Source organism: Arachis hypogaea, chromosome 6 (genome assembly GCF_003086295.3).
Source record: "Arachis hypogaea cultivar Tifrunner chromosome 6, arahy.Tifrunner.gnm2.J5K5, whole genome shotgun sequence".
In the NCBI taxonomy this organism is placed as follows: domain Eukaryota; kingdom Viridiplantae; phylum Streptophyta; class Magnoliopsida; order Fabales; family Fabaceae; genus Arachis; species Arachis hypogaea.
The window spans coordinates 1,112,321-1,137,815 of record NC_092041.1 but is presented as its reverse complement, the minus strand read 5'-3'; the positions used below and the strand labels follow the sequence as shown (position 1 = coordinate 1,137,815).

The 25,495-nt window shown below is 29.8% G+C and overlaps 5 protein-coding genes across 5 annotated transcripts; 2 read left to right on the top strand and 3 right to left on the bottom strand.

Annotated features, from left to right (window-relative positions):
* Positions 1-451: 451 nt before the first annotated feature.
* Positions 452-5,495, top strand: LOC112695185 (casein kinase 1-like protein 9). The gene is made up of 14 exons (XM_025747435.3): positions 452-1,249; positions 1,340-1,380; positions 1,977-2,046; positions 2,322-2,470; positions 2,556-2,651; positions 2,846-2,916; positions 3,136-3,197; positions 3,316-3,379; positions 3,493-3,577; positions 3,766-3,892; positions 4,015-4,091; positions 4,172-4,256; positions 4,511-4,635; positions 4,861-5,495. The coding sequence occupies exons 1-14, from the start codon at positions 1,174-1,176 to the stop codon at positions 5,128-5,130; spliced, it is 1,398 nt and encodes a 465-aa protein (XP_025603220.1). The 5' UTR covers positions 452-1,173; the 3' UTR covers positions 5,131-5,495.
* A 239-nt stretch (positions 5,496-5,734) lies between these two features.
* On the bottom strand, positions 5,735-9,144 carry LOC112695186 (vacuolar protein sorting-associated protein 2 homolog 3). The gene is made up of 11 exons (XM_025747436.3): positions 8,902-9,144; positions 8,765-8,809; positions 8,533-8,567; positions 8,392-8,442; positions 8,062-8,166; positions 7,888-7,959; positions 7,271-7,342; positions 7,081-7,161; positions 6,376-6,411; positions 6,242-6,297; positions 5,735-6,097 (listed from the first exon to the last, which is right to left on the bottom strand). Exons 1-11 carry the CDS (start codon positions 8,933-8,935, stop codon positions 6,046-6,048), a joined length of 639 nt encoding a protein of 212 aa, XP_025603221.1. The 5' UTR covers positions 8,936-9,144; the 3' UTR covers positions 5,735-6,045.
* A 4,668-nt stretch (positions 9,145-13,812) lies between these two features.
* LOC112695183 (uncharacterized) lies at positions 13,813-15,638 on the top strand. The gene has a single exon (XM_025747433.3). It carries the CDS (start codon positions 13,950-13,952, stop codon positions 15,351-15,353), a length of 1,404 nt encoding a protein of 467 aa, XP_025603218.1. The 5' UTR covers positions 13,813-13,949; the 3' UTR covers positions 15,354-15,638.
* On the bottom strand, positions 15,472-18,316 carry LOC112698008 (uncharacterized). Its single transcript, XM_072196498.1, has 4 exons — positions 17,938-18,316; positions 17,737-17,840; positions 16,485-16,578; positions 15,472-16,063 (listed from the first exon to the last, which is right to left on the bottom strand). The coding sequence occupies exons 1-4, from the start codon at positions 17,999-18,001 to the stop codon at positions 15,603-15,605; spliced, it is 723 nt and encodes a 240-aa protein (XP_072052599.1). The 5' UTR covers positions 18,002-18,316; the 3' UTR covers positions 15,472-15,602.
* Positions 18,317-21,030: 2,714 nt separating this feature from the next.
* LOC140173501 (glycolipid transfer protein 1-like) lies at positions 21,031-24,730 on the bottom strand. The gene is made up of 6 exons (XM_072197446.1): positions 24,610-24,730; positions 23,543-23,598; positions 23,332-23,462; positions 21,688-21,823; positions 21,476-21,607; positions 21,031-21,063 (listed from the first exon to the last, which is right to left on the bottom strand). Exons 1-6 carry the CDS (start codon positions 24,728-24,730, stop codon positions 21,031-21,033), a joined length of 609 nt encoding a protein of 202 aa, XP_072053547.1.
* Positions 24,731-25,495: the final 765 nt, after the last annotated feature.

The following is a 25,495-nucleotide window of genomic DNA, read 5'->3' as shown; positions in this document are numbered from 1 at the left end:
TAAAATATTATTATCTTTAAAATTTGGTAATTTTTCGTTGAGTATATATATTTTTTGTAATTTTGTTGTTAACAACTAATAAAATTAAAAAAATACAAAAAATATATACTAAGAAAAAAAATTACCGAATTCTAAGAATAATAATATCTCATTTTTTTAGTTATATTTGTAAAATGTCACGTCAAAATTCAATTTTTAAAATATTTTTGAAAATATATATTTACTATTGAGTATTATTGTTGTGTTTTTAAATTATTTAAATATATTTTTATCGATAATAAAATTTAAGTGCATTTTTGTCATTATTTGAATAATTTAGAAGCGTTTTTGGTGATTAACCTAAAAACTATTTTTTTTATTTAATATAAAAGTTCAATTCAATTAAAAAACTTTTAAAAATTTTAATTAAAAAGTTTTTGCTAAAACTAAAAGATGCCAAAAAGTAACTAATGCAGAAAAGAATTACAACCAAAACACAGCAAGTAAGTATAATACATTCTCTCTCACATGCTTTCTACTTCTCATCTTTCTCTTTCTCTCTCTCTCCTCTCTCTCCAAAACCTTTTTGATTTGGTGGAATTTCACCTTTTACTTTTGTTCCTACCTGATTGATCCTCATTCCTCAATCTCCTCCTGTTGCTCTTTCGTTATCATCTTTAGTTTTCTCAAAACTTTCAATTTTTAGTGTTGTTTCCGATACTCATTTCCTCAAATTTTATGAGGTCAATGCGGTCCTCTTCTTCGCTGGAAATTAGGGCTTCGATTTTTGGTTTGGGCTGATTTTTTTTGTTTGCTTTTTGGCGCAAAAGGAATGTAGTTGGAGAGGGTGGTGTTGTAAGGAGATTTCATCTTCATTTTTGGGGGGTGATGTCGCAATTTTCCTTGTAAATTTTGCTCCTTTTGATCTTTACCCTTTTCCCGGATTCGCACCACACATTGATTTTGGGGCTGATTGGAGGCGTAGAGTGGGAAATCTCTTTGGATTCGAGTGGATTAGTGAATCAAGTTTGGGACTTTAACCCCTTAATCAGGTGAATCCGTGGAACAATAAGCAGGAGTTTGGTTCTATTTGAGGTTTTGTGCAGAAAATAGGTGCTGAACTGAGCACAAATCTGAGAGTAGAAAGGTTTGTTATAGTTGGTCGGAGAGGGTGTATTGAGGGCAATTTTCACGATGGATCATGTCATTGCTGGGAAGTTCAAACTTGGGAGGAAAATTGGGAGTGGTTCTTTTGGGGAGCTTTATATAGGTATCTTTATCTTTAGGTTTCCTCTTTTTGTTATTTGTGCACTGCACTTTTATTTTATTGACTAACAAGTTCCTTGTTTTTCTGTGGCAGCTGTTAATGTACAAACTGGGGAGGAGGTTGCAGTCAAGCTGGTATGTTAGGTTCTCTGTAAGGATATATAATCCTTGTTATGCCCCTGGATGAGCAAAAAAATGATTAATCATTCAATTATGTTATGATATATCTAGTGATCGGTTAATGGGTGGTGTTTATGATTGCATTTGTAGTATCTCAAAGGTGTATGAAGGCTTTGATCAACTAAAATGCTTTGATTCACACTTTGGAGCTTGTTTTCTGTAGGGGTTTAGATGTAATTTTCCCATTATATAGAAGTACTTTATATCGATACTATGGGAGTTAGTTCTAGTCACGATTCATGACTTTTGAGATATTTTATTGCTAAACAGCTAAAGAACTTAACATTAAAAAAGGGGAAATTTCAGCTGTCTTCTGTTTACAATTAATTTAGGACAATAGTTGGAGCAGTACTTATTAAGGTTGCGTAGAATTGATAGGACTCTGAGGTATGAAGTGGCATATTAAATGAAATGACACACTATAGCTTTATGCATGCATGCTTATTTTTTCTTCAATTTTTACATGCCATTTTGTTCATCGTTCTTCGTGTTTTGTTCTTTATAGTAGTGTAATTCTTGGCGATAACTTTCTACCCCCCAAAATTTTCCAGGAATCTGTGAAGACAAAGCATCCACAGCTTCATTATGAATCAAAATTATATATGCTTCTTCAAGGAGGGAGTAAGTATATATGTCTATTTCTTTTCAGCATTCTCTGTGCTAAAAGACTTAGGTACTACCTAATAGAAAATTTTCACTTGAAAAATGGTTTCTGCTTTCTCGAGTTTGAAATTTTAAAATGATTGTTGTCCAGAATCTTCTGGTCTTAATGTAGTCAAAAGTATGAGATTGAAATCATGCATTTATATTAAAATCAAATAATTAGGACTTCAAGTTTATCAGAAAACAATGAAGATGTATTCCTTTGAGTAATCCAATTTGGTTCCTTATTGAAGCTGGGATTCCCCACCTAAAATGGTTTGGAGTTGAAGGAGACTACAACATTATGGCTATTGACCTTCTTGGACCAAGTTTGGAAGATTTATTCAATTATTGCAACAGGAAGTTTACACTGAAGACAGTGTTAATGCTTGCTGATCAATTAGTAAGTCTACATGTCAACTATTATAATCAAATAATGCACATCAAACACCGATTCTAATATTTTATTTGCTTCATATTATTTTCAGCTTAATAGGGTTGAATATATGCATTCAAGGGGCTTCCTTCACCGTGACATAAAGCCAGACAATTTTCTAATGGGTCTGGGACGTAAAGCAAACCAGGTATGTTATCTTGTTGAAGATGTTCTCTTTCAAAAAAAAAAAAAAACTTATGCTTCTCTTTCTTATATCCCTTTAATCATTTTGGAGGGTTTTGGTTGATATTTTTATTGTTGTTCATATGAATGATTGCTACTTGTTGTTTTTTGTTTGGTTGTTATTCTCGCCTATGTGTCATGCTGGGTATCTCATGTCAGGTATATATCATTGACTATGGCCTTGCAAAAAAATACAGGGATCTCCAGACTCATAGGCACATACCATACAGGTAAACTTTGTATAAATACCATACATGAGAAAAATGGTTTTGACCAATCATATATAACTTGACTTTAAGATCTCAATTGCCTTGTATCCATTTTGTCACGATGATACTGAATACTTCCAAAGATGTTTCTTTCAGTTCCATCTTCGTTATAATTCTATTTCTTTGTATGGTTTACAAGTTGCATTCTTTCTTCTGAAAATCTTTGTTCTTCTTGATTAGGGAGAACAAGAACCTCACAGGTACAGCTCGATATGCTAGTGTCAACACTCATCTCGGAATTGGTGAGTAAAGTTATGGTAGTCTTTTCCTTTTTTGTTGATAACCAAAATCGAAAGGTAAATACTAAGTAATTACATGTGAATATGTTCTCCTCTTAATTGTACTTAATTTTGCTGGCAGAGCAAAGCAGAAGGGATGATCTGGAATCTCTTGGTTATGTACTCATGTACTTCTTGAGAGGAAGGTTAGTCGGATGATTCTTAAAACACATCTACTTTACCTCCTACTGGATTCAGGTATCTTTATGCTAATATATTATTTTGTTTTTTTTTTTTTTTTTGTTATACTACTTTTCAGTCTTCCTTGGCAAGGTCTGAAGGCTGGCACAAAAAAACAAAAATATGATAAAATCAGTGAGAAGAAGATATCAACTTCCATAGAGGTATTGTGACTAGCTGGATCTGTGAGGCCTCTGAAGAAATTTGATATTTCCTCTGGATCTTGAGTTTGATGCTTTGAATTTGGTTCAAAATTTGCATAACTTGCAGTTATTCACTCTTCTGTTTTCTGTTCTTATCTGTTCCCAATTTTGCTGATCATTTTTTCGTTGCTAACTTTGTGCTATGACAGTCACTCTGCAAAAACTACCCCTCAGAGTTTGTATCGTATTTCCACTACTGCCGAGCACTGCGGTTTGAGGATAAGCCAGACTATTCGTACTTAAAGAGGCTTTTCAGAGATTTATTTATTAGAGAAGGTATGTGACCCATCATCTCTTGCACTGACATTTTTCGGAAATTAAGTGTGCTCAATTATTGCATCTTGGTCTAAATGCATGGGCATTCTTTGATCTTTATGATTTGGATATTGTTACTGCAGGCTATCAATTCGACTATGTTTTTGACTGGACCATATTGAAATATCCACAAATTGGTGGCAGCTCTAGAGGAGGGCGGGTTAGTACTATCATATCTGTGTATTTGGATTTTGTTTCGGATGGTAACTGGTTGCATACTGAGGTTGTTTCTCATAACAGCATGGCAATGTCACTGCCACCAATGCCAATGGCAAGGCTGCGATGAATGTGGGACCATCTGTTCAAAAGCCAGAAAAGATCTCAGGTCTGCACTTTTTCAGTCAAATAAGAATGAAATATTTTGTCCTTCTAATTCTTCATAAGTCCAATCATGTCGTCAGGATTAAGGAAGTTTGAAGTATATGGTGTGACCTTTGTCAATTGAGTATCCGAAAATTATGGTTTAAAACATTTGACTATAATTATCATTTTCATTGCTTGCATCGATGCTGGTGAAGGTACCGACCTTCTCAAAATTTCTCTTTAGTTAATATTTGGCCGTGCAATTGCTTCTTTCAGCTGGGAAAGAGGTTCGCGAGAGATTCACTGGTGGTGTTGAAGGTTTCTCCCGGAGGAACCCTAGTCCTCGCGCTGAGCACACTAAACATAGGACTTATGAAGACACAGGAGTACAAAAGGAGTTGGTAAGTGGTTTTTCTTCCAATATTTGGAGCCTATGAGTGTCATTCATTTGGAGATTTCTATTTAAGAGCATTATGTTAAGCAACATCTGGATGTTGATCTGAAGTTTACTGGCTCTATTTTTCTATTTTGTTAGTATATATGAGATTGATTAGAGTCTCCTGTGTTCATATTTGCTTATCTTTTCGGTGCAACTGTTAGTTTATTTTTTCTTTTTGTGTTACCAGCATCATGATCAAGAGAAGGGACGCAGTTCCTCTCGATATGGCAGTACTTCAAGAAAAGCCATTATCTCATCAACCCGACCAAGTTCCTCGGGTGACCATACTGACGTTCGTACTGGCCGGCTGACCTCAGTGGCTAGCCGTCCATCTACTACACAGAGAGCTCAGCCTGTGTTTGAGAACAAACAAGCAACTTTCACACGCACCGGATCTACACGAGGTACACGTGACGATCCTCTGCGAAGCTTTGAGCTTCTCACTATCAGGAAGTAACCAAGCATATGCTGTTTAGTCTTGTCAAAAAAACATTGTCCAGATTCTAACACCCGAAGTGTTAAATCGGCTTTTATGCAAAAGAGCATTCTCCAGCATTTGGGAATCATGTCCATGTATATTTTCTGAATTACCTTGAGGTTCATAAACGACACATCCTGTTATCATTTTCTGGATCAAGGTAGACTTTTTGCTGCCGCCCCAGATTGTCCTTCCAATGCTGTAACATGTTCCTAAACCTTCTCCCAAGAACTCAACAGGGGTTCTTTCCTTTTGCTCATTTTAACTATTATTAGAAAAAAATGTTAAATAGTTTATGATACACTATCATTTCTTTACAATGAGACTCAACACTGTTTCTGTTACTGTTGACACTTGCCCCCCCATGTTGAGAGTATTTAATGACAAGCTATAATCTGAGTAAACTATCATGAGAAGATTGAAATGAAAATGAGAGAATGATGGCTCATACTGATTTACTTGATACTTCACTTAAGGACAAGTTATGTGTTGCTAGTACATTAATACATTAAGAAATTATTTTGGTTACTTTTTGTTGGTCAAGTAGCACTAGTCATTAGACACTTGCAGATCATGTCACATATATCTTCCAAATTCTTTATTGTTCTTTATTAAACAATGTTTAAACGAACAATTGATTATATCATTACATATAATCCCTGATAAGCCACGTGTATATGAAAAAAATGTTAAATTTCCACAAGACTACAAGATTACCCTCAGTAGCCTAAGGCATGAGTAAATTTGATGGGATCTTGCGTAACATAATACTAATTTCAAGGAGTTATGTACACACTAAATATATTATAGCTCTATATAACAGCTCAGGAAAGAATTCTAGATCAGAACTTGGGAGTTCGGAGTATTCGAGCATCAAACAATCCAATCAAAAAATTATGGGTTTCTAAGAGCTGCCAAACGCTTCTCAAGGTCATCGATGCCCGAGCTGCAATGACATCAAACCTCTTAGGTCAAACAAATTGGAAAAGAAAGAAACAACAAAGGAAATTGTGATTTATTAAAAAAAAAAAAAATCACATGATTCGTCCAGAATAACATGCTCTCCTTATCTGAAATTTAATTTAGATACCTGCTGACATTTTCTGTGTTCTTTGTTCGGACTCTCCCTTTGGGAGCTGCTGATAACTGTCAAAAGGTTACAAATTCAACAAAAGTTAACCAAAAACATTAGGAGTGCATAGATTAATAACAGCTGATTCGTACCTGTGATGCAACATCCACTCCAATTTCGTCAAGGACCTGCAGAAACAGTTTAAATGAAGCAGTTTCTTTATGAAATTTCAAAAGCTAAATCAATCCTAAAATTATAAGTTGGTTCTTGCCCATCTAGACACGTGAATCAAAAACCGTTCCTTTTAAAATTCTTAAACAAACACACAAGGAATCACACAAGAAGAAAGGCTTTTTCTAGTAGTTGGGATCGGCTCAATGCCATGGTGCCTTGTCATAAACCACCAGAAGAAATCATAACTTGATCTATAAATATTGGAAATAGTTTCAAGTCATGAGAAGGAAACATGAGAGCTAATAAGCTATGCCCTCTGCTTGATTTTTATCTTTTACTTTTCAAAAAAAGTGATGCGGGGCTGTGAGGGAATCTTAAGCTTCCACTGATTAGTTCCCTAGTTATATCTCAACCAGATTAGGGATTACTTAAGTGTGCTATTGTGAGGCTGAAGTTTGTGTCCAACTCTGGATCTATGATTTTTAAGCACAGTTAATCCTTACGAATTGTGACACAAGATATATACATATACCTCCAAATAAATTGGCTTATGTGGAAACAAATTGACCACGTTAAATATAACAGAGGTCCTCATTTATTTCAGAGATCAGGAAAAAAAAATCTCTTCAAACAGCAAGGGAAAAAGTCATAGAAATAAGCAATACAAGCTAATTGAAGGGTACCTGGTTTGTCAACTCTTCAGTCTCCTCTTCGGCTTCATCATTATCCAATGCATCATCTATGGTATCAGACATCATCTCAGTCTGCACACAAATTATATATCATTGAAGTAAAAACGGTGTGCAAACAAAAACAATGCTTCTCTGTTTTTCCCCACTTGGGAAGCAAACTAAGAGCAAAACATCATCTTACAGTCATATCCATCTGCGCTGATTGTCTCTGGAAGTCTTGTATAACTTTGGCTTGCTTGGCTGGTGCCATTTGCTGCAAAAGTATCTTATAACTTAGCACAGGGTTAAAAGATTAAAAAGACCATAGAAATTTGTTTATGGACACCGCATTCACCAGTAATGTTATTACTGTTATTGCTTGTTGCTTTTCTTATGCTGCATTTTGAAATAGCCAAATTCTTAACCATTCTTTTTGCAAAAGTTCCATTTCTTTTGTGTGTGCATGTGCAATGAGGGGAGGAAAGGAGGATCCACAATTTTCAGCCAAAAAAATCTCATATTCATGACTATCATTGAACCTTCACTACTCATGAACCACACTGCACTCAGCCTTGTAAAAACTTGTTCTTTATTCCTTGAATAATAAATATACATCTAGCTAAGGCAAATTTATGCACACAATAACAATCTCAAAAGTTATGAGGACTTTGTCCTAAGATCATCCTTTACTCTGAGTAAAACCAAACAGAATGCTGATATCAATATCATGGTCCAATCCAGAAAAGAAAAAGAAAAAGGAACAAATATATGTTATATAAGGATAAGAAACACTTAAAAATATAAAATTGAAGGTGCTACCTTATTCATAGCTGCCATTGCCTTACTAGCTCCTTGCATACCAGCAGCAACAGAAGAATGGGCATGCATAGCCTGAATCAAAATCCCAACCACACCAAAGAGCATTAAACTGATAAACATCTCTACCTGCATAAACAACCATCCGAAAAAGAAACAAAGACATCAACAATCTACCTGTGTGTGAGTTGCTATGCCTCTCATCTGAGCTCGACTACCTTGAAGGTTTGCAATCTGCTGCCTAAGCCTTACCAACTGTCGAGCAAGAACTTTAGTTGCAGCCTGAATATTGCACAGGAAAAGAAGAATATATTAGCATGTTTGGCACAACAGATTATCTAGAGAGAAATATCAGTTTTTAATACTTTCAAAACTTTTGACAGAAGGCTCTTTCAATATATAAGATGTTTCGAACCGAAAGTAAGCCAATTCGAACACATTCAGATAACCGTGACAGCTTCTCAAGTAATTATGCATAAGAAACCTATGAGAAAACGTGGATCATACCTCGTTTCCCGTCTTAGCAGTTCTCTTTATCTCAGCAAGAAGCTTCTTTTCCTAAAAACAGTAAGAAAGAAAAACATTAGAGATAATCCCAAAGTTCAGCAAGAAAATAATCAGTGATCAATGAATAACTGCTTCACATACTTCCAATTGTAATGCTCCAATTTCCCTCTCTATACCTGAAAAACATCACCAAAAATCAATCAATAAATAAATTCTAGGTAGCAGTGATATCACACCTCTCTGAATCAAAATCACACGAAATTCGAAGAGATATTTATATTTAGCATAATTGAGCAGCTTTTTTTTTTTTCTATAGCATAAAAAATAGTTAGTTAATTAATTAATTAATTAATTAATATACACACATATGCACCTCTGGTAGCAGTTGTCATTTCGCGTTTACTCTCGCGAAGAGCCTCTGCAAAAAAAGAAAAATACAATGAATGAAAGATGAAAATTGAGTGATAAGGAAAAAGAAGATGAGGAGGGTAAAAACAGGTAGCTCAGAACCTTTAGCAGTGGGTTTCTTGGAGAAGATGTTCATGGCGAAAGGGTAAGGATGTAAATTACCAAAGAAAAGCGTAATGAATTCCAATTAGGTCAAAGGAAATTGCAGAAGAGAAGGATCGAGGTAACTGCTGAGTTGATCGAACCTTAGATCGCTGTTTCTTTATATACTTTTCACGACTACGGTACGGTCTCAGTTTCGCTCCTTTTTTATTTATTTATTTATTTTTTACATCAACAGAAACCGCGTTGGCGCGTTTACTAGCAGAGCTTAAACACTAAACAGCCTCTTTAGTTAATTTTAATTTATAATGAATTAAAATTTTAATAATAATATATTTCAATAATTATATTTTTTTAACCCTAATATTAATATATTTTTAGCTACATTTTAAAATTAAATAATTTTTTTTAAATAATTGTGTTTAAGTTGTGACATTGTAAGTCTGCAAGATACCTAATCATTATTTTAAAAAAATATTTTTGACATGTATAACTTCGTTTAGTTTAAACAGTTTTTCTTATGGCCCTTTCTTTAATCGGACATGTTTTAAACCGGGAGTAGATTCTGTTTAACAGAAAAAAAACTGAATGGTATTAATTGTTTAATTTTATTTTTTATTTTTTTATATTTATTTTTGGTCTTATTTATAAAATTAAGACCGAACATGTTGATACGTAATAGTATTTAAATATATTTAAATATGTTTTAAAATTTTTTATTATTTTTTATTAAGACACAGTTGAATACAAAAGACACATATCAAACGAGTGTTGTGTCTAAAATATATCTGACACGTGGACACAACAAATCAAAAAAATATTTGTGTTTCTTAGATAAACATAATCTTTTATTAATGATATAAAAATATGATAAAAATAACAAAAAGTATTATATTTCTTTATAAGTAGTAAACTATTTTTATATCTAATAAATAATTTTACATTTAATCTAATTTTTTGTTACAATATTTAAATAACTATTTAAAAAAATATAAACAAATGAGCAAAATTCAATCCGTAAAATTTTTATTTTTTAAAAAACTTGGTCATTTATAATAATTTTTTTAAAAATATTTGTAAAAAATTATATTAAAATTTTATTTTTAATTTTTTTAAAAATATATATTTAATATTTAATTTTTTTGTCATATTTTTTTTGAGAGTTTATTTGTTGTTTATATTTTTTAAAATTGTTTTTATTAACAACGTAAACTTTTAAATACTATTTTGATAGTTTAGCTACTTAAAAAAAAAATAAGAAGGAGCTTGTAGGTTGGTACCAGGATGTAGAGAAAGAGAGTTAGTTTGACCAGGTTAGCTGAGATGAAAATGACAATTTATATATTTATAGGATGAAGAAAAGGTAAAATCATGAACCCCAAAAAAAGGGTAAATTAAGTAGGTATATTTTAAAAAATATTATACACGGAAATATTATGAGTACTGTAAAAAATGAAGGATTACTATGTGTTCATAACACACGCAGCGGAAGAAAAGAAAGTAATCCTTAAAGATCTATTTTTGTGTTTAAACTTTATTCCTATAATATAATATAGTAGTAGATCAGATCTAAATACCTGAGTACGCTAGTAAAAAAATCTTTTTTCTCCTTCGATGGTACGAAGGCGCTATGCGTATCCACACCGAGACCAACATTTGCTGTCAACCCCTTGACCAATGGACATCTGATCTAAATTGAGAAACCTCTTGCAACTCTTTGCACACCATAAAATTCTTCTCTAAGAATTAGTCTCACATACATTTATGTGCATAGAGGTAAAGGAATAACAACTCTTGTTATTCTCTCTGTCTTTCTCATCGTTTTCCTCTACTCTTGGCATACTTATGTATAGTATGAGATTTGTTGTTGATTTTAAATTTGAATCTCAATTCAATTTTAAATCATATCTTACTATTTTAATTTGAATCTTTCAAATTTATGAATCATATCATAACTCAATTTGAAACAGAATCAGTTAGGATCTCATCCAACTTTATAATTCAAATTTAGAAATAGAATAACTAATTATTCTCAAATCTCATTTAATATTCTCAATTATCATACTATTATTATATTTTTGGTGCTAGCAAAAAATATAATAATATTCCATCTGAATTAATATAATTATTTATTTGATCAAATCAAAATAATAATTAAATAATTCTATAGCAAAGGTTAGAACACTCGTTAGTGTGTGACCCCATAGGTTCAATACTAAGCGGGTAGTAAATTAGTCATACTAAATTTACTAATCAAGGTTGGCGTCTAGCAACACTCCTCAACGACCCGATAGTATGAAGTAATATATTTTTACTAAGAACCTTAGAAGAACAAAGTATAATTCCTTCCATCTTTCCAGCTCTTGGTTAACCCTTAGAGTATGGTTTAATTGTCAAACTCTAACTTGTTACCATTATTATAATGAACTGTGAATGACCTAAGAAACTCATTTCTTCATTCATTCAATCTCCTTGGCCAAGGTTTTATTCATCTCAGTCATTATAATCATAGAGCTCAAACTCTTTACCGAGAGTTGATGGATTCCTTATTGACTAATCATTAATTCTACAAGTATTTAAATCATACCCAATATCCATTCAACTAGCACCCTAGGGTATTAGGTGTCCGGAATCAAAGTATAATAAATACATTGTTAATTACTATGACAGTCGCAGGTCAAAGAAAACTCTATTACTATGTTCATCTTGAGAATATCCTATTGACAAATATACGGTAATTATAACCATTAGGAATTCTCAAAGTGAGTCAGTTCAATGGTCATATCTCTATATGTACCATCTATATATATAATTTAATAAATGAGATCTATTAATTTTCATCCAATAAAGACCATTATATATATATTGATCTTTTCGAATTATTAATGTCCTTTTTAATAATCCTATGACCAAGAACAATTTAGATTAAATTATAAAAGATTTATTTCTCAATATTATGATCACTATCATAATAATAAATCTTTAAATTTAATCTAGGACGTTATTATATTAACATTTTAATATAATAACAATAACAAATTATTTGAAACATGATTGATTGGATTGTGGTCATACTCTTTATTCCCAACAAAAAATGTGTTTGTTTAGTAATTTAAAATAGTTGTTAATCGTTTTTTCATATTTCTAACGTTAAATTATTAAATATGTTTATTTATTATATATATTTTTGGAAATAATTTTTTTACTTTTAAAATACTCCCAATATCAATAAAAGGAAAATCTCTTTAATAAAAAAATAATAATTTATATGTTAATCCTTATACTTTTAACATGTAAATACCAAATTTCTATTTTTTGGGATGAGAATTAAAAACTTTAAATTTTTTACAATAATTTTTTTTGGAATAAGTTATTTTTAATAATTATATTTTAAATTTTCAAGCAAATGTGAAAATAATATATTTTTATGAATAATTTTCCAGAAAGTAATTAAAATCGATTGAACCAAACACATACTAACAGATACTACTCAAAGTTGATTAGTTAAACGTAATTAGAACACACATTAGTATTTTCCCTAATTTAAAAAAAAAACTGATTAGAAATTTAGAATTTAGATTATCTGCTACCAATTAATCATAGGAAACTTATCTAAGGACAAATGTTGATCTCAGATGATAAGTAATTGGCTGGATTATAAAAAAGAAACGAATTTTGGAACCATGTACTGTCCAGTGTGCAGTGTCCACAAAGCTTGAAATGGAATAACCTAAAAGCTCAAGGCAACAATGTTATATGTATCAGAATTGAATAAGTTGAACGATAAATGTTTGTAGAAACTGACACGTTAATGTACAATTCTGACCCTTGTCTCATTGGGATGGAAATCAGAGTCAATTCCCTCTTACAAAGTTACCAACCTCCTGCCCCTGCAGCACTATTTCCCCTTTCTTACTTAACAATATTACATGTTAAAATGTTAATTATTTTTCAGGTGACTTTTTTAATTTTTATTGATATGTATTTAGTTAATTAAATTTGAGTAATTTGTTTGGTGTTTTGTTCACGGCATCTGAGGCAGCTGGTTTTGGAATCTGTTAGTGACACTTATTGTGTTCCTTTCTCTTCCCTTAAATTGCAATTGCCTTCTGGTTCTGTTATGAATATTTGAAACTGTACTAGCATGCTAATTACTATATTACCCATCTATTCTGTCCTAGTTTACTTTTTACTTTCCTTGTTGTACCTACCTAACGATTCTGTTTCGTACGTTGGTATGGTTTGATTGATGGTTTAGGAGGATGTAAAATGATAAATGAATGAATATAATCATGTTAGCATCACATAATGATGATGAGAGAATAAGGACAAAAGAGAGGAGAGAGTAGTAGGTAATAGGGAGTAGGTGGGGCTATGTATTTTCATGCGGAACCCTAATAAAAAAGCCTAAGACTGAGGAAACGGATTTATACAGATAATGATACAGATACAGTATCTCACAGTGACACAATATTTGTTGAGAAAGATGTAATTAAGTTAAAAAGAAAGTAATGGAAAGGTTTTCTTTTCTGTTCATTTTTTTAGATATGAAAAATATATGTGTTGTTCATTATTGTGAAGAATGTAAATGTTAGATATAGATGTAGAACAGTTTTTTCTAAAATAAATGATGCCTACTAATCAGATAATCTGATTAGTGTGAAAAAAAAATTTTAATTTTGGCAAAGGTAATCAAATTTTTCGATTTATACACTCAAAAATTAGATATTTCTAACAATCACAATTACATAAAGTATCTGTACACTGCATAATTACGTCTTACACCATTTTTCCTACCACATCTAAATTAAAGAGTGTTTCTTTTTCCCTAGGCACCACCCAACCACTAGCCGTATAGTTTTGTCTACTTTTCTTTTTCTTGTGCATGCTGCTGGTTGCTCTTTTTCACCCTTGTAGCGCAACATTCTCTGCTCCTTCCCCTCCTCCCTCTTCTCAACATACTCCCTATTTATTACCCTTTCAAATCACAACAACATCACATCACATTTTTCTCTTCTTTTTCTTCATCTCCATTCCAAATTCCCAAAATGCCCTTTTCTTCCCAACTCTTCTTAACATTCTTCTTCTCCATCCTTCTCCTCTCTCACCAACAACCTCCATTGAACCCACACGAACAAGAATCTCTCTACAAAGTCCTTCACTCCATCAACCCCACCATTCCATGGCGCACTCTCTTCCCTTCTCACGACTTCTGCATTTCCCCACCACACGGCATTCTCTGCGACTACGACGACTCTCAAAACGACACCGTTTCGTTTTCGCACCTCCTTCAGCTCAGCTTCGGCTACGTCTCCGATGAATCTTCAAACCCACCTTGTTCCGATAACGCCACCCTCAACTCTCTTCTCTTCACTTCATTTCCATTCCTTCAAAAACTCTTCTTTTATAACTGCTTCAACGCTTCATCACTCATCGTTTCCACTCCACAGATGCTTCCTTTCTCTTTCGCTTTCTCTTCAACTCTTCAAGAACTCGTTTTCATCGATAACCCATCTCTTGTTATGCCTATCGCGGATATTATTCTCCAAAACTTCACCAGCCTCAGAAGGCTTGTTCTGGTTAACAATGGCTTCCACGGTGAACTTCCAGAAACGGTTGGCTCTTTTGTTAACTTGGAAGAGGTTACTTTATCGGGTAACAACCTAAGCGGCGAGGTTCCAACAAGCTTGGGAACGCTGGAGAAGCTCAAGGTTCTTGATCTCAGCCACAACGACTTCCATGGTTGCGTACCCGAGAGTTTCGGTGATGGAAAATTCATGGAGATGGTGAAACTTGACCTGAGCCATAATGGATTTGGTTGTAGGGTCCCAGAGAGTCTTGGGCAGTTGCAAAGTTTGGAGCTTTTGGACCTAAGCTTCAACAAATTCGGAAACTTTGGGGTCCCTTTGTTTTTGGGAAAGGTTCCAACTTTGAAGGAGGTGTACCTGAGTGGGAATAATCTTGGAGGGGTGATTCCGGAAATATGGGAAAATCTTGGGGGTATTAGAGGAATTGGGTTTTCTATGATGGGGCTTGTTGGGGAGATACCTGCTTCAATGGGGGTTTATCTGAAGAATCTGACATACCTAGGGCTTGATAACAACATGCTTGTGGGGCCCGTACCTGAGGAGTTTGGGCTTTTGGATTGTGCAGATGAGATCAACTTGGAGAACAACAACTTGAGTGGTAAGGTTCCAGCTTCAATTAGAGTTGTTGGGGAGAAGCTTAAGCTGAAAGGGAACACACAACTTTGTGTTGATGATAGGTTGATGAGGTGTGATAATGGTGAAAGGTGTGACTTGTTGAGTCAAATGAAGCTATGCAACAAAGCTGATAATGATATTCTTGATGCTGCTGCTTTCCTTTTGAGTAGTGCTTGTGGGGTTTCTTCTTTTGATCCTCTTGTCTTGTTCTTTTCTCTATTGGGGTTTGTTTTTTGTTTGTATTTGTAGGAATGTGACACTTCATCATCATGGTTTATACATACTGAGAATAGGCCTAACTTGTAACTTCAAAATTTCTTTTTGGACGTTAAAAATCAGAAAGCAAAAGTTGCATGGAGAAAGAAGAAGAGGAAAAGCATGCATTTACATTATTAGTAGTTGTAATTAGCACATTAATCAGTATCATTAACTTATATTACAATTTTGAAGATACACTCTATAGTAGCTAAAGCCTTTGTAGTAGAAAGAATTGTTACACTAATTTGTCCAGAGGATTTTGTCAGATCCTTCTTGGTCTTGGTCTTGTTCTGATTCTGATTGATCTTCTTCAAAATGTCTATGTTTCTTTCTAGCTTTGTGGCCTGATCTAGAAGAGATTTCTTTGTTCAAATTTCTTTGTGCTCTTGATGATGATCTTGACTTGGTTGAGGTAGAACCAGCGTTGGAAGAAGCATCTTTAACTTTAAGTTTAGGAACATCTGGTAATAGGTTGTTCCTAGGTGGCTGCAAATTTAAGTCACTACTACAACCTTGGATTTGTTGTTGGATAGAGTCCATGTCATTTGATGGTTGGGTGGATTCATTATTATTGCATGATGATGATTCCTTTGATTTGGATGACCTAGTTTTTGGATTCTTTGGCCTGTCTGATTTTTCCTTTGCATGAGATTCTCTCATGTTTCCCATTGATTGCCTCCTTGAACCTCTTTTTATTGAATCTGTCTCAAACCCAATTCTTTTTATATTATCATCAACATTTATGATACATATCAAGTAAAAAGTGCTTGGCAAAAAATATTACATGCAAGCGAAATTAATATGTTAGTTCATATTTAATTTATGAGTCCCGCTAACATTTCATCTCATAAAACTATTCATCGATAAACTAATTTTGGAATTCACCAAAAATTGAACTCTTGACTTTTTAGATGTAGAACTCTAATATCATGTCATGATACCACTCATTCCAAAGGCTTACGCTGATGGAAAAGAATAACACTAATGGTTATATCTCTAATACTACCTAAACTTTCATTGTACGCATTGTACAGATATTTCATTGGCTCAACGTACTTTTCCTTAATTTATTATTAAATAATAGTAAAATAAAAAAAAGCGAAGGTGAATAGTAAAAGATACCGTCGGAATATTCATCTCCTTGGCTATGAATGTCTCCATGAAGACTTAGAGGTGCTGATGCTGAAAGTCCATGAACAGATTTAAACTCGTTCATCTGAAACAAACCCAAATCAATTTAATATTAAAGATACATTTTCTAGAAAATTCAAATTACAAAAATCAGTACTATATCATACTAATACTAAATATGTTTTAACACTTTAAAAAAATTGTGCATTTAATATCTAGAATAGATACGTATTAAGTTTATTAATTGAAATTCATTTTATAAAATATATATATATATATATAATTTATGTTCTTAATATATTTATTAAAATAAATATTTAAAATTTTTTACGAATAATTATTTTAACATGTATATTTAAAATTTTTGTTTTTATTTATTTATTAAATTATTAAGCATGTTATTAGTCATATGTTAGTATTAAGTCTACTTAAGATACAGCCAAACTAAGCATTAAGTAATTGAATAATCTTAGAACAAAGCTTTGTTTTATTTCCTACTAACAAACGATTTTTTTTTTTAAAGTTGGATTATTTAGAGTGAATTTATAAAAAATGACCTATATTATGTTTTATACGATGCTGTGTGCCTTTGTAAAATGTCAATCACATTTTGTCTTTTCATAATTCTAAAAAGAAAATATATAAGTAGACAATGAAAATACTAAATAATATTAACAGTGGATATATAGAATGTTCAATTTATTAGGTGTATGGATGGTTATCCTAATGTTAAGATTTAAGTGAGTAATTTAAGGATATAGTGTATTTTTATTTTATTGGATCAATTTTAGAGTCTATTATTCACAATAACCATTGTCTACCTAACAAATTTTTTTTAAATAATATTTTTTTTATAAAATATCAATAACGTTTTATCTTTTTATATTTAAAAAAAATATTTTTATCACAAACAGATCAATGGTATTTTATCTTTTTATAATTAAAAAAATATTTTTATTGTAAAATGATAATGATATTTTGTACTGCTATCACAATATTATAAAATATTAAAACAATTAAATATTATCGTATTTCACGTTAAAATTAATAATATGTAAACAAATTAGTCCTAAAATTTGTTATGGATTGAAGTTTTATTTAAAAAATTGAAGATAAAAATTTAACTGAACAAATGAATTAATTACTCAACTCATCAAAGTGAGTCTTTTTTTTTTTAGTGAGTAAAGTAAGTCTTTTTAAAAGCAAGGTTTGAATATGATTTACAAAGAAAATAGAGAAGTACCCAGCTAGGATTATTTTCAGCCGAAGGACCCTGCCACCCGATGTGGGCCACATGCTTCACATCTGTGGGATGACCAATCTCAATTTCTTGTTCTTTATCACTTTCTGCAAATTAAACCTCATCATCAATATGAAAAATTCAAAAGGCAATTAGAAATATAATAATCAATTTACATGAAGGGCACATTCATAATTCACTTACCAAATATCTGAGAAATGAATCTAATCCCTCTTAGAATCCCCTTCACCTTGCAATTGTTGGACATGTTCAACAAAATCTTAAGCTTTGGAAATTAATTCTAATTTACACAAGTTGGTTGTAAATAATATGTACTTAGTGAAATGGAAGATAAGAATGCAACACTGAATGAGACCCACAAAGACACAATCATGAATTTCAAGTAATGTTTTTTTTGTTTTTTTGCCCTTCCTTCTTAGTACTTGCAAGTTTCAAGTTATTGTTGTCCTATGATTCTCCTGACATTTGAAGAAATAGAAGAATTGTTTAAAAAAAATATTTAAGGCACTCTCTCTCTCTCTTTTAAACGAATAGTGTCTATTAGGAATTTAGGATGATGAGAAAAGGGTTCAAGTCCTAGTATCTTGGACACCAAATTTTCTGTTTAAAAAGAATACCCAATTTTAGTTTCATGAAATGTAGGGTAGTGGTTTGTTTGTTGATTCTATCCTTCAATTGAAACCTGAAGCTTGCCGAAATTTTAGGTGTGAAAGTGAGAGTGACTCAATTTAGGAAGGTCCTAATAATTCTAATATGTTTTGTATATAGAACAAAATTAATTAATTAATGGATTATGCCAATGAGTTATAGTTCAAATGACATAGTCTCTCCATACTCAATTAAGAGATTGTGGGTTCGAGTCTCTTATTTTTTGTAAAAGAAAAAGTTAATTAATGGATTATTAGTGAGTGCGTATCAATGAGTTTTTAAGAAGGAAAAAAAAAACCAAAAGGTTCCACTTTTGTAAAAAATAATGAAAAATCGTATACTGAGTTTATTATTAAGATTATTCAATATTTTTTTTTGGAAAGATAATTCAAGAACGTTAATGGAATCATTACCATTATTGTCGATGATAGATACTGCCTAAAAAAAAGTATTTAATAAAAAAAATTTGAGCTCCTTTATTTAAAAAATAATCTTTATTAAATACTAGAAAGATCATCGGATGATGTTGTTTTAAAAAAAATATAGAAATCTAAATATAATTATCACCATATAACAAATATAGGAGTAAATTTTATCTAGCAATAGATACAATTTTTATAAGAATAAAGTTTTACATTCAAGTTATAATCTTAACTAAATTCAATCAAGTATTATATATTTACGTGCATACGTTTCTTTGATACTATGTGTCTGGGTCTTTTTTTTTATTATTTTTTTTGTTATCGTCATTACTAATAATATCAATATTTTGTTAAAATCTTTATTAGTTCTAATTTTCTCTGGTGCCATCAATAAATAATTTTGGTTCATTTCTTAGTTTATTTAAGGTTCATTTGGATCTAGAAATAAATTCGATATGTTTTTGTTAATAATTAAGTCTTTTTGACTGCTTATTCAAATTTGAACCAATTCTAGTTCATTTGTGAATTAGTTGAGATTTACTTGATACAGCTGATAAGTATTGATCAAATTTGTTATTTTTAAAATAATTTCAATTTATTTCTTAGTTTAATTGAGATTCATTTGGATCTAGAAATGAATTTGATGTGTTTTTTGTGATAATTGAGTCTTTTTAACTATTTGTTCAAATCTGAAGTAATTTCGGTTCATTTGTGTGTTAATTGAGGTTCATTGATGCTGTTGATAAATATTGACCAAATCTTTTATTCCTTAAGTGATTTCGGTTCATTTCTTAGTTTAATTGATATTCATTTGAATACAGAAATAAATTCGATGTGTTTTTGTTGATGATTGAGTCTTTTTTATTGTTTGTTCAAAACTTTAAATTTGAACTAATTTCGTTTCATTTATGTGTTGATAGTTCAATTTATACTGTTGATAAATATTAACCAAATTTTTTAGTAAAGAAAAATAAAATTATTCATTATCACTTTATTCAATTGCATTAGCTTTCATTTCATTCCATTCAATTTGTCTTGAAAATCATCCTAATTTTTGGGACAAATTATTCATCGACAACACACTTGGACTGCAAATGAGCCAGAATATCATTATAACAATACAATTGTGTAATAACAAATAAATAAAAAATTATGTATTCTATAAACTCAAAAACTAATCCTATAATTTTCGGTGCATTTTTAAGTTAATTGTGTCGTAATCACCGTGTAAGGTATATGTGGTCTCGTTATCCTACACAATTCAAAAATTTTCTTCCTCCTTCTCCTCATTTTCTGTTTTGTCTTCTTTTTTTTTCTTTTTTTTTATCTTATTTTATTTTTTTAAAATTTTTTCTTGATTTACTCTTTCGAGAATAATAAAACTAACAAAAAAATATCAAATAAAAAAAATAAATGACTGCAATAATATGAAAAAAACAAAAAAAAAGAAATAAAACTAAAATGTATCAACAACATCATAATAGAAGGAAGAGGAGGCACACGAATAATAAATATAAAGTAAAACAGAATTTTATTTACATTAGTAAAGTGCGTGTGTACATATGATGTATAATGAAAATAATTTTTGTTAGATTTAGGTCAATTTAATTATATTTAATTACAAAAAATACTTTAATATGTACTACCTCTCTTTCTATAAATAGACTCACCAATATAATTAATTAAAGCTATTTGTAATTAATTCATGATTTTAGGCGTTCAAATGTAGAATCATGGCAGGATAAAAGCTTGAAGGTCCATTTGTAGTATATATATCGGTAATATTGAAAGACAATAAAAATCAGTTAAAATCATTTAAATTTATCTTATTTTGTAACTAATAAATATTAAATTATTTTATATTTTTTTAACATTATCATATATATGTCATTGTTTTGATATGTATAAATAATTAAATATGTAATAATTAAAGAAAAATAATTAAAAATCTTAATTGATTCTTCTAATTATTCTTTTAATTTTTAAACAAAAAATTTTAAATTTTTTATTTCATTAATATTTTAAAAATAATATATATTTAACTTTGTATTCATTTAAATATTATAAGATAAAAAAAATAAACTAAAACTTCAGACTCCAAATCATTACTCATAATATATCAAATTACATTAATAGAGATGATCATCAATCTAAATAATTTGTAGTAAAAGATTGGAATTAAGTTAAAACTGCTCCACTTTGTGCATTAAGCTTTTAAATTATCCATTCCAATACTAGCCTGCAGCAAAATAACAAGAATAAATTAAAACAACGAAAACGATATATATAAAAATATTATATGAAATAATCTAATTTATACATGTATTAAGGTTCACATTCTCCTATAAAAATTCATCAGCATTATACTAATAGGAATAAAAATAAAGTATTTGGATCCTCTAAAGTTTGAATTTTATTTTAAAGAATAAAGTATGATTTTTATACTCTTAAATAATTTTTCTTTCATATTTATTCTTCGTCCCACATATGAAATAAATGGTGAGAAATCACGCTTTACTCTCTAAAATAAAATTTAAACTTTAGAGGATCCAAATCAAAAAATAAACTTGATCAGCTTAACACAATTTTTTAGATTATTACAATATACAATTAGTATAATAATTAAGTAATTAAGTAATTAAAATTTGTACCAGAAATTTGTGATTTTCCTCAAGCACTGAAGAGAAATCGGTACAAAATTTTTTCATTTCGGGTCCAAATTCCCCTCCACCACAAAGCACTTGCATGAATTTTTCTCTTTCTGGAAGAAGCTTCATTGCAACCTGCAATAGAACTATTTTCTTATTTTCTCTCTTATTTCTTTTGCCAGAATTAAAAAGAAGAAAGAATTCTAATAACTTACATGGAAAGTTTTAATAGCTAACCAGCCATGCCAGCATTTGAGTGTCTTGTTGTATGAATCATTGCAAGCTTCTTGCATGCTCCAATTCTTATGTTCCTCTAAGTTGCTGAACATTTTTACACTGTAATCCATTCCCCTAACAAAATTGCCATGCCATTGTGTTTTAATGTTTCTTTGGATTGACATTTTTTTGGTTTGGAAAAAGTATATTAAAAAAAAAATTATTTCTCTTAAATTTTAATCATATTTAGATATATTTTTTGAAAAAATATTAAAATAATTTATTTACTTTTACTATTAGTGCACAACACTTTGTTTTAAAAAATAAGAAAATAATTATTTTCTTTATAAAAATATCATTTATCATAATTAATAATTATTATAATTTATATCCTTAATTATATTTTTTATGTTTAAAATTATTATTAATTATTAAAATTAGATTAATTTGTTAGAAATTTTGTTTTATCAATTTGAATAATATAAATTTAATTTATCCTATGTAACAAAAATTACTATGACTTTAAAACCTTGTTTGATAAAATTTTTCAATAATTTTTTTCTTCGTGCATAAATTTAATGTAATAATGAAAAAAAAAGGGTTTAATTACCCTGTTCATCTTTATAGTTTTACCAAATTTTTAATAAAATTTTTATATTTTTTTCTTTTTAATTGGATCCCTACACTGTTTTTATTTTTGTAATTACGTCTTTTTCATATTAAAAATAACATAATATTTTTATCAAAATATATGCAGCCAAAAACTTTATTAAGTTTTTAATTATAAATATCTTCAATTTGTAAAAAAATATTCAATTAACTCTAATATTTTTTACACTAAAAAAGATTTAATTACAAAATTAAAACAGTGTATAGACTCAATTTGTTATTGGAAGTTTGAGTGTCTTTGTTTGATATGGAGTTATTTTTTTAAAAATTGATATTAAATAAATCAGACGGATATGATTTGTTTGAAGAAGGAAAACAAACTATAAATCGAAGTACTTTTAATTTTTTATTTTTGAAAACAAAAATCAGAGAGTCAAATGTCAATGTTAATTTTTTTTTTTATAATTTTACTCTTGACCTCTCGGATCTAGAGCTTTAATACAATGTTATGATACCACTCATCCCAAAAACTTCAGCTGATGAAAAATGGTAACACTAATGGTTATATCTCTAATATTCTCTAAACTTTTATTGTACACATTATACAAATATTTCATTAACTTCTCGTACTTTTCCTTTTTAAAAACATAAATCAGTCCGTCCGTTCTGTGATTCATTTAAAAAAAAGTTAAATAACATAAAATGGATAGATTCGAGTTTTAAAAAAGATCACTATGTAACAAAACAAAAAATTGAAGACACCGATTTCTTTCATCATATAGTATTGAAAAACACATCTCATGACTCATTCTTTTGTGTTACACACTATCATGCAGCATAGAAAAAATAATAAATGCCTTTAACTTGGTTTTAAAGCGTAACTTCAAAATTATTTTCATATTAAAATTTTTTGGCCAGAAAATAGTACTTTAACTTTTTTTTTAAGGTCAATTATGAATATGATGCAGAAGTTTTTCAAGAATTGAAATAATACAAGTTTTATTTAAAAAAATTATGAGTAATAGTGCACAAACCTTGTCAACCATAGTAGGGCATTAGTGCAGCTAGATGAAGACTTGTGTGTTTTATCTTCAATTTCTTTCTCCACTACTCTGTATAGAAGTTTGTATTCACAAGGGTTGGACTCATACCTAGATTCCAATCTCTGTACACATAAGTTTAAAAGTAATTAAACTGACAAAATGACATAAATTAAGGTCAACAATTTAGGAGTGTCTTCCTTACCAATATGTTACCACCAACATCAGATTTTACAAATGAAAATGCTCCCCCTAACATGTCTGAAATCAATCACATAAACATCAGAGGTGTAAAGCAATTGTGAACCATATCCTTAATTTAGAATTTATCTATTATGTGCCTTAAAAATACATGTTAAAATTATAAATTATTTTTTTTTTATTAAAAATACAATAAATTTAAATTTTTAATATATTTATTTTATTATTTTATATTTATTAAATAAAAAAATAAAAATCTTTTACTAATAGTAAACTCATCATATGTTCTTATTAGCTAAATCCCTTCATTTATATTTTTAATACTTAAAAAAAATTAAAAAATTCAAATATAATGAATGTTACTTTTAAAAAGCATAAAAAATACAAAAGTTTAAAACTTTCTCTTTTTAAAAGTTAGGCGATAATTAAGAGATTAATTTAGTACATCTAATTAATTTTCATGTAAAAATACACCTAAAAGGCTAAAACACCAACTACAAAATTCGAGCCCACTTGAAAAAGAATAATGTCATATATTAGGATCGAATCTGTTATCAGTATAAGGAACCAAAAAAAAAATCTGTTATCATCATATGATTTTAAATTTTTAACTAAAAATTAAAAGAACCTTATTAACTATTGAATATAATTTTAAATTTTATCAATTATGAAATCATCTAATAATAATATTATTAAATTCAAGGACATATATAAAAAAAAAGTCTAATGCACAAGTATATTTTGTGATAAAACAAAATCTAAAAAAGAATTGCATCTAATATAATATAGATAATTTAATCTGATAATTATATTAAATAGACAAAAATATAAATAAAAAATTTACAATTCGCAAAATACACATCAAAATTTATAAATATCAAAGTAAAGTCAAAAGTTTAATTTTCATAGACAAAAATACATTCTAAACTTTACAAATTCACTAATGACATGCATGACATTTTTGTCCAATAAAAACAATATTTTTTATATATAGAATTTTTGTCCAGGACAAACTCTTTTATGCATGATTTTGTCCATTTACTCCAAAAAATAAAAAAATAAAAAATATACCTAAAACCGGTAAGACACTTTTGCATACATTCAAGAAGGGTTTAGTGAGTATCTTTCCCTCTTTAGATTTAACTTTAGCCAACTCCTCCAAAGGTACCCGAAATACCTGTCCTTCCACCATCTCTCTCCTGCAATTATTCATCAATAATATCAATGTTTTTCACTTTACTAACACATTATGTGCCATTCAAAATCAAAACACATGCAAGAATAATTAGTAACTAAATAAATAAATGATTCAATTGAAAAATGCAGCATCTGATGATTTAATTCAATTGAAATCTATTCCGATCCGATCAATAACTGGATTTCTTAGATTGAACATTTTGATCATACTTGATTACCGATAAATAACGACATTAAAAAAAAAGGAGAAATTAGGGTTCGTGTAGAAGAAGTGGAATTAATGAATTACCTTCTGAGTTTTCTAGTAATGGTGTTGCTGTCGGAATCTGAGGCAGTTAGCTCTGTTATTTCAACTAGTTCTTTAGCTTTTTCGATCTGGATTCATTAAAATTTTGGTTTTCAATAATAATAGTACCTATATTTAGTAAATTGAAATAGTAAATTATTTTTAATATGTAAAATAATTTTGATAAAATAAGGATTTCCTTTTTTATCATTTTTATTATACATCTTATCAGTCAAAGATTTATTTCTACATTATTTTAGAATCTGTTATTGACCATTGATATTGTTTGATTTTAAAAATAGCTATTATGGATTCAACTTGTAACTACATATATATTTGATTCCATTCCTTCCTGTCTCCATTCATTATAAATTTTTCATTTATCATACTCTTTTAATAAGGAAAATAATTAACCATTAATTTACTATCACACATGATCTATCACCCATTATGAATTGTAATTTAGTTTGATTG

Coding starts and splice junctions, on each gene's coding strand:
- LOC112695185 (XM_025747435.3), top strand. CDS start 1,174: ATGGATCATGTCATTGCTGGGAAGTTCAAACTTGGGAGGAAAATTGGG. Junction 2,047..2,321: donor TATGCTTCTTCAAGGAGGGA/GTAAGTATATAT, acceptor TCCTTATTGAAG/CTGGGATTCCCCACCTAAAA. Junction 4,257..4,510: donor AAAGCCAGAAAAGATCTCAG/GTCTGCACTTTT, acceptor TGCTTCTTTCAG/CTGGGAAAGAGGTTCGCGAG.
- LOC112695186 (XM_025747436.3), bottom strand. CDS start 8,935: ATGAACATCTTCTCCAAGAAACCCACTGCTAAAG. Junction 8,167..8,391: donor CTGCTAAGACGGGAAACGAG/GTATGATCCACG, acceptor TGCAATATTCAG/GCTGCAACTAAAGTTCTTGC. Junction 6,298..6,375: donor GAGTGGATGTTGCATCACAG/GTACGAATCAGC, acceptor ACCTTTTGACAG/TTATCAGCAGCTCCCAAAGG.
- LOC112695183 (XM_025747433.3), top strand. CDS start 13,950: ATGCCCTTTTCTTCCCAACTCTTCTTAACATTCTTCTTCTCCATCCTT.
- LOC112698008 (XM_072196498.1), bottom strand. CDS start 18,001: ATGTCCAACAATTGCAAGGTGAAGGGGATTCTAAGAGGGATTAGATTC. Junction 17,841..17,937: donor ATTCATTTCTCAGATATTTG/GTAAGTGAATTA, acceptor TTTAATTTGCAG/AAAGTGATAAAGAACAAGAA. Junction 16,579..17,736: donor CTGAAAATAATCCTAGCTGG/GTACTTCTCTAT, acceptor GGTTTGTTTCAG/ATGAACGAGTTTAAATCTGT.
- LOC140173501 (XM_072197446.1), bottom strand. CDS start 24,730: ATGGTGGAAGGACAGGTATTTCGGGTACCTTTGGAGGAGTTGGCTAAA. Junction 23,599..24,609: donor AAGTGTCTTACCGGTTTTAG/GTATATTTTTTA, acceptor GATTGATTTCAG/ACATGTTAGGGGGAGCATTT. Junction 21,064..21,475: donor AGGAAAATCACAAATTTCTG/GTACAAATTTTA, acceptor ATTTTGCTGCAG/GCTAGTATTGGAATGGATAA.